We start from the raw sequence: 13462 nt of genomic DNA, 5'->3' as shown, positions 1-13462 counted from the left end.
CAACTCTCTCCGGCCTCTGGCGATATGCCCAAGAGGGGAGGGAGGGGGACCAGCAGTGGTGGTGGCAGGGGCGACGGCGACAGCTGAGTCGCTAGACGCGAGACGCGGGCTTCCCGCTGCTGTGCGTAACACGACACAGGTCTACGCGCACAGCGGGGCACATATGATTATATGAGTTGTGAGCTGTGAGGTGGCCAGTCCGCAAAATATACTATTACTGAAAAGCTTCCCCTCAAAAAAAAAAAAACTAGTCCTGAAAACCTTGCAGATTTTTCCTCTTGCAATGCGTTATGCGTGTCTGTGTTTCACTTCGAAGTTCCAGAAGAACTCAGCGTTCTTTGCCGAACAGAAAGGCACATTGCCTGATTGCCTGATTACCGCCTAAATGCCGCATGATTTGAAAACTGCTCTGCGTTACTTACGCGATATCTTAGTACAGTTTCACCATAAAAAAGAGTGCTCATTATCTAAAATAATAATAAAAAGAGTGCTGGTCAACTTGCTTAAACCGCACTGCTATCCCATCTAAAAGGTTGTCTACTGAAATTATAGATAGAATTGTTATATGTGTATATACAAAGTGCAGACAAATAGCTCAGCTAAACATCATACTGACGAGAAACAACTGGAACTAAATTGTACCCTGTCAGAGCTCCGTTTTGTGACAATGTCGAGTACCGATTGCTCAATGGGCTGGACTACACTGATCGAAAAAAATTCGAAAACGGATCAACAATGCAGCATGCAGCAAAAACAGGATCTTTTTACTCTTCTGACTGTTAAGGTTCGCTACAAGAATGGGTTGCACAAGCCACGGAGATCAACTTTAGAATTCTACGGTGCGAGAATTCTACGGCACAAGCCACGGAGACCACAAAATCACACCCAGAAAAGTTGAGCAAAATTCTACGGTGCTAGCCCACGACCTCCATCAGGTAAGCAAATGTCTGAACTCTGATGTGTAAGTAATCCAGCGACCAATCTTCTGATCAAACACCCGATTTTTCAGGCAAATAAATTCGGCAGCGATGAAAAAAAAGGGGGAAAAGAATGAGTCGTATTGGACGTGGCGCGAGACAATGAACACAATTATTCCTTCTCGATTGAACCCTGGTAATTTACATCATGGTACAGACTGAAACCAGTGCAGGCTCACATCCTGACATCCGGACACCAAACGATCGCCAGCGGTGGCGCCTCCCCCTCACTTGCCGGGCACGAAGTTGGTGGCGTAGGCCCAGGCGTTGTTGTTGACGGGGTCGGCGAGGTGGTCGGCGAGGTTCTCGAGCGGGCCCTTGCCGGTGACGATGGCCTGGACGAAGAATCCGAACATGGAGAACATGGCGAGGCGGCCGTTCTTGAGCTCCTTCACCTTGAGCTCGGCGAAGGCCTCGGGGTCATCGGCGAGGCCGAGCGGGTCGAAGCTCCCGCCGGGGTAGAGCGGGTCGACGACCTCGCCGAGCGGGCCGCCGGCGATGCGGTACCCCTCGACGGCGCCCATGAGCACGACCTGGACGGCCCAGATGGCGAGGATGCTCTGCGCGTGGATCAGGCTCGGGTTGCCCAGGTAGTCCAGCCCGCCCTCGCTGAAGATCTGCGACCCGGCCTTGAACCACACTGCCTCGCCGAACTTGACGCCGTTGCGTGCGAGCAGCTCGGGGAACACGCAGCCGAGCGCGCCCAGCATGGCCCAGCGGGAGTGGATCACCTCCAGCTCCCGGTTCTTGGCGAACGTCTCGGGGTCCGCCGACAGCCCGGCCGTGTCCCAGCCGTAGTCGCCGGGGAACTCGCCCGTCAGGTAGCTCGGGGGCTCGCCGGAGAGCGGGCCCAGGTAGAGCACGCGGTCGGGGCCGTACCACGGGCTGCCGGACGCCGCCGCCGGCTTGGCCTTCGCCGCCGTCTTGCGCATCGTCACGCGGGCCTCACCGAAGAGAGAGGACGGCACGTTCACGGCCTTGCCGGCGAAGGCCGTGGAGGAGAGGGCCATAGTGCTGCTCGCCATTGCGCTGCTTCTGCCTGCACTGGTTTATGCGAGGAGTGAGAATTGCAGATCGATGGCTTGAGTTGCTGTGGAGACGACCAAGGTATTTAAAGCGATGGAGGGAAACACCGCCGCGAGCAGTTCTATCTTGAGTGTTGCCAAGAGTTGCAGAAAAATCTGTTGCTTGGATGCCATTGGTGCGCCCGGGATGCTGGAACACTTGGCGCGACCGTAGCCTCAGGGAGATGAGGCAGCTCTGGCTGAGGCTAGGAATCTCCGTGGAGAAAGGTGATTGGGCGCCCGGGATTTTGCGGTGGTTGTGGATTTTTCTTCAGATTTCTCTTCTTTTTGTGACGCCACAGATGCAATGCAAGGTAGCAAGAAGTAACATCTCCTCTCAGTGCTCACTTGGAGTCATGTTTCACTTTGAGAAACGGTAAGAAAGCAAATTGTATTTTTGACGAAAGAGATTGCCTCAGTGGCAGATTGATAGCGACTCCGTGAGACAAGTGAAACAAGCTAGCTGGCGATCACTGCCGGTTGTTGTAACGACTTCTTTCCATCTAACTGACGATCGACAGTTAACGTGTCGCTGTTTATAACCATTAGAAATTGTAACTTTCAGATATCAGTGTCTAGAGAGACAGTAAAAACAACGAAAAGCATGACGCCCTCGCCATTTCATCGGCAGCTTTCAATCGATCCCACAGCAACCATGGGCCGAACGGATCGTAACACGACCAAGCTTTCCAGGCTGGTCTCCCAGCCCGAAACCAATATTGGGCTGAGGAGAATCATAGCAATCATGGGGCCTATTGTTGAACTCTAAAATCATGGGCCTAATGAACCTTTCGTGTTTGGCGTAAAGGCCCGCAAGTCCACTGCACGTTCGGTGGTCCAGACCTCCTGTAAATGATGCCACTGGTGCACAAAAAAAGGACGATGCAAATGCACTGGCTCTCCGAGGCTCTACTTACAGGCAGCACGGGCGAAACGCATGATAGTTGATGAGTGGCATGTGGCAAGGCACGAACAGCACACAACTTTTACCCTTCACTCACATGATGTGCGCGTCGGCCCGGTGAGCCTGATTTCTTGATTAGACTACGGTTACAAATCATCGTTAATTTCTAGCCGTAACCCTGCATCTTCATTATTTAGTCCTTTATTATTTCCATCTTCCATCCACCACAGCTCCCGGTCCCGTGAAGCGCCCGCCACGCCAGGTCGGCCTTGTCTCGGCGCTCGGTCAGTTCGCCTCGCTCGCTCGAGTCTGTCTAGTGTCCACCAGACGAGCCCGAGGCGGAGTCCCACGCCCACGATCCACCCGAAGCACGGCAGCAGGCTCCACGGCGCGCCCGGGGAGAAGCCGAGAAGGAGAAGCAAGCGGGCAAGGCAAGCAAAGCAATAGCACCGGCACCGAGCGCGCGCGACGGGAGCGTGCGGCCCCTCGTGGACCGTTGCCACCCCCGCGCGCCGAGGCCCGGGACGGGGCGCGAGGCCCACGGGCTCCACGTGGCCGCCCACGGACTCCCACGCCCGCGATTTTTACTCGCAGACGCTCTCTCGGTTGCCCGTCCGCATCACAGCTTTGCTGACACCTCAGTCCTCTGTGCTCCATCCCTGCACAGCTGCGCTCCAGTCCGCGCGAGCCGAGAGCGGAACGACCGAGCAGCTTCTCCGAGACTCTAGACACGCCACGCCACCGCATCGTCTGCGGCGCGAGCCAATCATTCCTTCCGCGCGGCGAGAATGTCCATCTCGATGCGGCTCGCGATCCCGGCCCCCGCCGCCGCCGCGCCGCCGAGGCTGAGGGTGCGAGCGGCAGCGGCAGGGGACGGGGGCTGTCTCCCTGTTGCGCGCGCCGCCGTGCGGACGGACACGGCCGCGCTCAGGTGAGTCTACAGGGGCGGTGCGCCCTCGGTGAAACCTACAGCTCTGGGGAGCCCCTCGTCTTTTGTGGGATTATTATTGATCCAGCCTGCCGTTGGTGACGCGCATTTGTGCAGGGGATGCGCGTCGTTGCCACTGAAGCCGCTGGGCGCCGGCCAGCCGTGCCGGCGCAGGGGGGCCGCCGCCGTGTGTCACTCGTCGGCGTACCTCAGCGCGCAGACCATGCAGTGGATCTCCGCCGGAGCCAGCGCGTGAGTGCCTCAACTGCCTCCGATCCTGACACCCAAAAGGCCAAAACCAAAAGTCCCTTTCTTTCCACTCTGCTTTTTTTTTTCAGCATTGTGCGATGGGTGCGAACTATCCACACGTTCAGAAACATGGGCTTTGTTTTCTTTTGCCGTTCATCTGTTGCTGTTTTGCCTTCTTCTTATTAAGGATACTGAGCTACGTATCTGCAAGTGTTGGCATGTTGATAGATAGCTGTATACGCCTGTGAGATGTGCCATGTCGTGAAATGTGATCTTATTATTCATGTTGCAAAGCATATGCTGTCACCACTCTAGCAGTAGCTACAACTAAGTGCTCGCTCCAATGAAAAACAAATGCCATCCCGTTCATGGAATTCATTTCCCGTATGGAAAGATATGAGTCCATTGTCTTAAAACATAATCTCATTTGATCTTCCAAATATTGTTTGTCCTCTCGGGGTAACCACTTAGCATGTGTGTGTATCTACTTCATGCTTCTGTGAATTCTGACCACTTAGGAATTACTAGACATGCTCATATTGTGAAGAGGATGAACTAACATGTAAAAAGTGGAATTAGTCCTGATTCAGATCTTTGATGAGTTATCATATAGCTGTTCATGTCATTCATGCTGCCCTTCCCTAGCATGACACTGGACAGTCATTTTAAAAGAAGGGAATGGCCACATACACTTGGAAGTCCAACTTCTTCCTAACCTTTTTAGGATTTCCAGGGAACACCTGGGATTGTGAAACACATACACAATAACAGTATAACTTTGCATTACCCTATATGATTCTTCTATTGACGTGCCTGAACCGTGACTAGGGCCTCATGTTGGGTTTCAACTCTAGCCTACCCCAACTTGCTTGGGACTAAAAGGCTTTGTTGTTGTTGTTGTTGTTGTACCCTATATGATTCTTATTTGAACAATGTTAACTCATTTTATCTTTTGCAGAGTGCTATTACTTGCTAAAGGCACTGCCATACACAAATCTTTCCTTGTGCCATTTTTTGCTCTTCAAGCACCTTGCAGTATAATCTCATGGATCAAGTAAGATACTGCTATTTGTGGAAAGAATTGTTTGATACCTGTTTTTTTCTTATCTTCCTTTGTCTGCAATACAGTTTGTATGCTTCTTATTTTCAGTAAAAGTACTATGTCATGCCTACTTATTTTATGTTACCAACAACCATATCTAGGGGTGACTATGGCCAGTGGACTGCTTTTCTTGCTCTGTTGGTGCGTCTATTCTTCTTCATTCCAGGTAGAGTAGCAAACATGGTTAATATAAGAGTATTTATGAGATTCTTTCTGTCTGCTAATAATGAATTTCATAGTTTGTTTTTGAGATAATGGGATGATACATTTTTTTAAAAGGAACAACATAGACCCTGTGGCCAACCTAAACAAATTTTATTACTTTTTTGCCTCACGCGTAGGATTCAAGAAAAAAAAAGGAACATGGGGAGTATAAAGTTATATATCATAATCTTACTATAGCAAACTTGAAGACAGTTCACGTCTTTGTAGCATTGATTCTGAACCGATTTATGTTGTAGGTCTACCCAGTTATTTACTATACCTAAAATAGTAAAATATGACTATTGTAGGTGAACTGGAGCTTCCTCTGTCAACAATGCTGCTTGTGAGCGTTGCTCCTTACCAAATGATGAATCTGAGGTATGGAAGATTTCAACATTGGCCCTGATGCATATCCTGATGAACTTTTGTTTACACAGCTTTTCATTGACTATATTAGAATGTGAATAGCCTAGAATGTGTATAGGCTAGAATGAAGTCTTCATTCTAGCCTATACACATTCTAGGCTAGAATGAAGACTCTTCTATTAATTGTAGTACTGAACTGTGTTCTTTGTGAATAGCAGCAAGCACTTACGTCTGTGTTTTTTTTGTTGGAAAAAACACACTGCGACTTGTAATTGTAGCATACATCATTCTGATTTCATATTCTCAAATTTCCCTTATGAAAGTTGTTGCTTATTTTTCGTGAACGGAAAAAACACACACTAGTTTTTCCTCTTGTGCTCTGAATCCTCTGATTTCCAATTTGTTGTTACAGGGGAACTCAAGGTGGTGCAGTACTGTCATTGGCCATAGCTGTGTATCTCGCCTTCCAGCATTTCACTAGGGTGGGTGGTCTAGGTAAAGCCTTTGAGCAGGGATCGGTTATTGCGACCTTGGCCATCATCTGCATCATCATTGTTCCCTTGATGCTGCTATTCTGATTTGAATTAAGTTGGCAAGAGTTTTCTTCTCATCATGTGCGTAGGACATAAATTAACCTTGTAATGCAACCTCTTATAAGTCTTGCTAGTTTTCTTTCCCAAAATGTATGTACTGATATAGTCTGATGCCCTGATCTTGGTTTGGTAATGTTCGTTCAAAATATTTTGGTACTTTAGTGGCAGTGAGTGCTCTTCGGTGGTTATTGAATTATATCCTTTGTTTCTTTTTTGACAACAAATTCTTGTTGATTCTCTTGTTCGTTCTTGCATCAGAAGTTTAATATCTGTTGGTCAGGAGCTGATTGTGTTCCAAAATCACCTTAGTCACTTCCAAATTTCCTTTTTCACTGTCCATTTTAAGATTCATGTGGACTTGATAATCAATTCGAGTTTCAGTTCGAGGGAACTTTGTTAAATGATCCATTTTGTCTTGCAATCGATGACCCTCATTTGCGTAAACAAATCTAGATGATGTAATATTGCTATCTGATGGTCTTTCATTTGAATACCGTTTCATGATGTCAAAACCTTTCTGTCCACCGTAGCTAAGCCAAAATGCCCAAGCCTCGTCGAAAGTTCTGAACTCCATACTAACATGAGGTACCAAACTAGTACGTATCAAACTCTCTGTACATAAAAAACACACCACAAAGTACGAGAAAGTGAATAGATATGTTGATCGAAAAAATTGGAAAACTATGCCACAATCATCGATTGCATGTTGCATACACCTGTTTCCTTCCATCTTGGGCTGCTTGCCTGTTTGATTCCATTTTGATGGCAGACCTGACATAAATCTTCATTGATTTGCTACTTCTATGTGAAAAGGCAATCTGATGACCTAGATCAAAGTAATCTCATGATGCAAATTCAATCAATTTGAAGGAGCAATTCACGTGGGAGACAAAGAAGAGAGGCAAATCGTCAAAGACTTGCCACCATAGGCCATTGGCCGATCGTATCATGCACCAAAATAGCCTGCATGCGATGTTTTTTCCCGTCGGCCAGCAGCTTATGGTCTCAGCTCGCACAATTTTTCCCATCATCCGACAACACTAGGGGTGGACAAAATACCAGATATCCAATCACTGAATACGAATTATCTAAACTCGCACCGAAATACCCAATTATAATTTCAGATAGTAATTGTAAAAACCCAAATTTAATTTGGGTAGTTTGGTAATGTTTTCCGGTACCCGAATTATCTAAAATATTTCAAATCTTTGCTCTTCTTTTTTCCATGCGAAGACCATCCACCATTTCTATTTAAAGATAAACGGAAATACATGAGTTTATTTAGAAAGACGGATTACTGAGAGACTGAGACCCATAACGCCTAGCTGACCTGCACCTCTGTCCCAGCTACCAGAACTAAAAAAATCTTTGCTCTTCTATACTCCTAAGATAGACTGAGTTTTGTATAAATTTGGTTGAAATGGTTTGACTTAGGACAAACCTAAAACATCATTAATTTTGGGACGGAGGGAGTAGCTAATAAGAAGACATGAATGGTTTGGTGTAGTGTAAATGTATTATTTGGTATGGCTCAATGTAGATCTATGTTAGCTTGATGATTGATTTGTTGTTAATTGATATGAAGACATGATTTGATTTGAAGGACCGTTGTTTGTTGCTTTAAAATGCAACTAGAATTCTTTCAAAATTGTTGGTTTTGTCAATTTTTGGTATTATCCGGTAATACTCGAACCTGAATTGTCAAGTACCCAAAATTTCAGGTAAGAGCATCTCCAAGAGACTCTTTATATTCTTCCTATTTATAGAAATAAATATTTTGGTAGAAAAATACCCTCCGACGTCCTCTCCAATTGGATATCCAAATATAGACATTCTCTATTTTCAGATTTTTTGCTAGCCAAAGATGGACAGCGAGGATGGCTCTCTAAACTACGCACAAGATATAGAAAACCTATTACACCGATATATAAAACGATTTTTACTCAAATGTCTCTCCAAATGATGATTTACAGAATAAATTTTAGAAAGACTCTAGAAGGTGCTCTAATGTTTTTTCGGACCAAAATCGGATAGTAATTTCTAATACCCGAATTTTTAATTATTCAAATTATCTGAAACCCAAATGCTCACCCCTAAACAACAACGAGGAACACCAACTCAAGGCAAATCTGTAGCCCACCATGTTCAACGAGTTCCACCCAATAAAAAAAACTCGGCCTACGGTGGACAGACAGCCCCCACAACTTTATGTTTAAGAAAGAAGACCTTCTCACGTAGACCGAAAAAACCCCCAAACCCTGTGCTCCGTCCTTTCACAGGGGCCTAGTACCCTATGAGTGGGCCGGCCTATTTACCTGTGCTTTGGAAAACTCGGGACAACCAATAACATACGGGGTTGTTTGATTGAAGGACTGAAAAGCTACTTGGTCTTGGCAAAGATTCCCGGACATTGAATTTTGTAAACCTAGGAGTGCGTTCGGCTGGGCTGACCGACGCACTCGCAAAATCACTGTTCACATTGCCAGAACATTATTTTTTCCTCTCATCGATCAGCCGGAATAATATTTTAGCTTATTTTTCAGTCCTACCGAACAGCCTCTAGGTCTATATGCTTGTCTGGCCGTAAAGTTGCCTGACAGTGAGCAGCCAAACAGGCCTACTGCTAGACATTTGCTCGTCACGCAACCGGTCCTGACCACAAGACACACAAAATCAAAGAGTTGAATTGCTGGTGAGGCAAGGTTGTTTGGGCAAGCAACCAAACATAGCTTTGTGTTTGTTTGTGTGCCCAAACATATTTCCTGGATTTTCGTTTCTGTGAGTTTGGGATCTACCGTTCTCTCGCTAGCTCTTTGCCTAAGAGTCTTCCAACCAAACAACATTTCAGCCTCAACTATTACAATTCAGACAGACATGGCGCAGGTGAGAATTCACATGATTCGGGGCACGTTTAGTTCGGCAAAGTTTGCAAACTTTGCATAGTGCATGATTCTTCACTGTAGTATTTCGTTTGTATTTGTGAATTATTGTTCAAACATTGACTAATTAGGCTCAAAAGATTCGTCTCGCAAAGTTAAAGCAAACTGTGCAATTAGTTTTTGATTTCGTCTACCTTTAGTACTCCATGCATGTACCGTAAATTTAATATGACGAGAAATCTTCTTTTTACATAGTGTACTTTTGAAGAACTAAACAAGGACTCGATTACGCTTCCTAGCCGGTGGCATAACCAGGGGCCGTGCCCCCCCCCCCTAAAACAGTGAAACATATTATAATACAAAGCATATTTTGCCCTTTTGATTTTTTGCTATAAACGCTAACTATATATGTAAAAGGATAGAAAATTTTGGTTGGATGTACACTTAAGTATATACTTATCATACTTATAAGGTGTTATATGTTTGTGCGCAGGCACGGAGCCAGCGGTGGGGCTAGGGGGGCTCCAGTCCCCTCTACCGCTCGTGAGTAAGCGAAGCCCCGTCTGAGATTTCAGCTATAAATATACAGGTATGAGGGGCTGAGATTTGCTAAGTCTCTTTTCTTACTAATTGCCGTTGTTTAGCTCCTCCTAAATTTTTTTCTAGCTTCGTCCCTGTTTGTGCGGCCCCCTTTAATCAGAGTTGCTCGTTCCGCCACTGTTCCTAGCGTGACTTGAATATGTGTCCGTATATGAATTTTGAACGCAAAACACTCTTCATCGTTCATAAACGAAGTTACTCTGCAATCTTGACGCTGACACGTAGGACCCTCAGGTGCAATCTTGAGCGTCAAATATTTTACGAGCATATAAAAATTCGTTTTACACCCAAACCCTAAAGCCCCCTCCTCCCCCGTAATCCCACCCCACCCGCCACGCCGCCGCCTCTAGCCTCCGGATCCAGTCCAGCATCACCGCCGCAACCATGGGCTTCGACGTGGGCGTCGTCCCGTTCAACCCCGACGGATGGGGCCCTCCTGACGTCCCGGCGATTCCGCAGTCCCTGGGAGGCGGCGCCTCCATCCCCTTCGCGCCCTTCTCCCGCTCCGACAAGCTGGGCCGCATCGCCGACTGGACGCGCAACCCCGCCGGTCCCGCCGCCTTCGCCGCGGCCTCCCGGGACTCCGTCTTCGACTTCACCTCCGCCGACGACTCGCTCATCGCCGGGGCCGAGGACTCCTCGTTCCGCCTCGTCGACGCTAAGCCGCCGCCGCGGCCGCAACGGTTCGGCCCCAAGTGGCGCTTCAACCAGCGCCAGCAGCTCCCGCAGCGCCAAGATGAGGAGGTGGAGGCGCGCCGCCGCTTGGCCGAGAAGGAGCGCGCACGCCGCGACCGCCACTTCCAGAACAACCGCTCACATCACCACACCAACTTCCGGTTCAACCAACCCTTGTCGACGGCCAAGCCTTCCGTCGACATCCAGCCCGACTGGACCATGCGCGAGCAGATTCCCTTCGCCAACTTCACCAAGCTCTCCTTCTCCGTCGCCGACCAGCCCGAGGATCTCCTCTTATGTGGCGCCGTCGAGTTCTACGATCGGGCCTATGACCGTGTCAACCCCAAGGCCGCGCGCCGTCTCGAGCGCTTCAAGTCCCGCAACTTCTTCAAGGTCACCACCACCGACGACCCTGTCATCCGCCGCCTTGCCGAGGAGGACAAAGCCACGGTGTTCGCGACTGATGCCATCCTCGCCTCTCTCATGTGCACGCCCCGCAGCATCCAATCATGGGACATGGTCGTCCAGCGCGTGGGCAACAAGCTGTTCCTTGACAAGCGTGATGGCTCCCAGCTGGACCTGCTCACTGTCAATGAGACTGCGCAGGAGCAGCTTCCTGAGAACAAGGATGACATCAACTCAGCGCACTCGCTCGCTGTTGAGGCCACCTACATCAACCAGAACTTCTCACAGCAGGTGCTGCACCGCAATGGTGAGAAGGTTACCTTTGATGAGCCCAACCCATTTGCTTCTGAGGGTGAGGAGGCAGCATCTGTTGGCTACCGCTACCGCCGCTGGAAGCTGAATGATGAGATCAGCCTTGTTGCTCGCTGTGAGGTGCATGCTGTCAATGTTGATCCAAGTGGTGGTCGCCAGTTTATTACCCTCAATGCCCTAAATGAGTTTGATCCAAAGATTACCGGTGTTGACTGGAGGCAGAAGCTTGAGACCCAGCGTGGAGCTGTCCTTGCTACAGAGCTCAAGAACAATGCGAACAAGCTTGCTCGCTGGACTGCCCAGGCTTTGCTTGCTGGTGCTGACATGATGAAGTTGGGCTATGTGTCACGTGTGAACCCCCGTGACCACTACAACCATTCTGTGCTCACTGTGATGGGGTACAAGCCAAGGGATTTTGCCGCACAGATCAACCTGAACACTGCAAACATGTGGGGAATCGTCAAGTCAATTGTGGACATTTGCATGAAGTTTGAAGAGGGCAAGTATGTGTTTGTAAAAGATCCAGCAAAGCCACAGGTGAGGATCTATGAGGTGCCATCTGATGCGTTTGAGAATGATTATGTTGAAGAGCCACTTCCAGAGGAGGAACAGGTTCGCCCGCTTGGAGAAGTTGATGCCACTGCAGAGGAAATGGATGCTGTTGCTGAGGCAGAGGCCAACAATGCATCTTCTGCTAATGGTGGTGAGGGTGAGAAGAGTGCAGATGCCACTGTTGCTTGAAGGGAATAGAGGGTTCTTTTGCCCTTTGCAAGAAAGTTCCTTTTTTGGCTAATTATCTGTTTCGTTGAAGACCTGAACTCCCAGTATTGATACAGGTCTTGTTTTGGTTAATGAGAAAACTGTCACATTCGTTTTTTCTTTCATGCTTAGACATGCTATAGTTTTTTTAGCACCCCTCATTTGGAATTTGGTACTATATACTGGTAGTTTATTTAATCGTTTTTGCTACAATGTTTCTGTGTATGAACTATTGAATCCGTTTCAGTGTCTTTATTGTTAAGCCTTGTCGACAGATGCATCATTGAACCTTTTAATTGTGCTTAGTAATGTTTGCAATTGAGTAGTTCTGGCATTGGGCATGTTTGTGTTGCTTTTTTTTTCTCGAACAACGCAGGAGAGCTGTGTGTCATGCATGTTTGTGTTGCTACTGGTGGATTATATAGTTGAGATGAGATGTTATAGATGTGAAGAGATCTGTGAGTCCTGTCCCTGTGCTCTAGGTTTGGGGTTGCATTTTCTACAACTTTAAAAAGCCACACCTGATTTTGCAACTGTTTGACAAACCCTACTACCCTAGATGTACATGTGAAATCCTGTTTTAAGGCCAGACACTGTATATATGCATTCCAAACCTCCGTTGTAAATTTCCTCATGCTGTGGCCTGGATGCAAGATCATTTTCAGACTGAATATTCCTTAGTTCATGCTGCATTTTGCATGCTGAAACTTTTGGTGTTGCATTGTTGGGTTTTGAACTAGATATAAGAGTTGCTCTTTGCAACCTCATTAGTGAGGAAATATCAGTTCTGATAATCTTGTTGAGCTTCCCCCTAGGTAGTTGGCTATCTCCATTTGTTTTTTCATAGTAACATGCAAATGTTACTGTTCTTTTTCTTTGGGAAAGGAATTTGTCTGAAAGATATCAGATACAAATGTGGTTGGCAACGGAACTTGAGTTGTGAATTGTGACTTTGATAGAAACATATCACAATACAGGTTTAGGCGTTTAGCGCTTGCTACAACGATTCTCTTCAATACTGCAAAGTTGTTGTGAACATCGTCAGCCTGTTTGCTTACTCGTAAACGATCGTAAATTTCCAGCCAGGAACAGTGTTTTTCTCTCACACCAAACCAGCCAGCAGTAAATAATCCACGATCGTTTATGGTCTCCCGAACAGGCTCGTATACTCGGCTAATGTATTGATTGAGACATTATTGAACTGCTAGCGGAGTATTGCACTTAACGATCTGAAATCTTGTGATCAAAGTCACCGAATTGCGCTGCAATCATATGCTGCTGCTCTTCTCTGCCGAATTGGGCTTCAATCCTATGCTGGTTTCAGTTTCGGCACGAGTTCGGTGATTTTTTGTCTCTTTTTGCCTGTTTCTTTTTCTTTTGCATATTCAGTTGGAAAATCTAAAAAAAACTGTTGATTCTCGCAAAGTATATACAAATTTTATTTT

General features: G+C 47.2%; 2 protein-coding genes across 2 annotated transcripts; one reads left to right on the top strand and one right to left on the bottom strand.

Annotated features, from left to right (window-relative positions):
- Positions 1–1080: 1080 nt before the first annotated feature.
- Positions 1081–2069, bottom strand: LOC136516576 (chlorophyll a-b binding protein M9, chloroplastic). The gene has a single exon (XM_066510009.1). It carries the CDS (start codon positions 2000–2002, stop codon positions 1205–1207), a length of 798 nt encoding a protein of 265 aa, XP_066366106.1. The 5' UTR covers positions 2003–2069; the 3' UTR covers positions 1081–1204.
- Positions 2070–3377: 1308 nt separating this feature from the next.
- Positions 3378–12305, top strand: LOC136516078 (eukaryotic translation initiation factor 3 subunit D-like). The gene is made up of 7 exons (XM_066509481.1): positions 3378–3876; positions 3991–4125; positions 5081–5176; positions 5326–5390; positions 5737–5806; positions 6207–6362; positions 10184–12305. The coding sequence occupies exons 1-7, from the start codon at positions 3734–3736 to the stop codon at positions 11997–11999; spliced, it is 2481 nt and encodes an 826-aa protein (XP_066365578.1). The 5' UTR covers positions 3378–3733; the 3' UTR covers positions 12000–12305.
- Positions 12306–13462: the final 1157 nt, after the last annotated feature.

This window comes from Miscanthus floridulus, chromosome 17 (assembly GCF_019320115.1).
Source record: "Miscanthus floridulus cultivar M001 chromosome 17, ASM1932011v1, whole genome shotgun sequence".
In the NCBI taxonomy this organism is placed as follows: Eukaryota; Viridiplantae; Streptophyta; class Magnoliopsida; order Poales; family Poaceae; genus Miscanthus; species Miscanthus floridulus.
This window is presented reverse-complemented; position numbering and strand designations above follow the sequence as displayed.

Bases quoted from the DNA above. Each gene is read 5' to 3' on its own strand.
- LOC136516576 (XM_066510009.1), bottom strand. From the start codon at position 2,002: ATGGCGAGCAGCACTATGGCCCTCTCCTCCACGGCCTTCGCCGGCAAG.
- LOC136516078 (XM_066509481.1), top strand. From the start codon at position 3,734: ATGTCCATCTCGATGCGGCTCGCGATCCCGGCCCCCGCCGCCGCCGCG. The intron at 4,126-5,080 runs GTGAGTGCCTCA...TATCTTTTGCAG, and splicing joins ATCTCCGCCGGAGCCAGCGC to AGTGCTATTACTTGCTAAAG. The intron at 6,363-10,183 runs GCTATTCTGATT...TCCTCCCCCGTA, and splicing joins ATCATTGTTCCCTTGATGCT to ATCCCACCCCACCCGCCACG.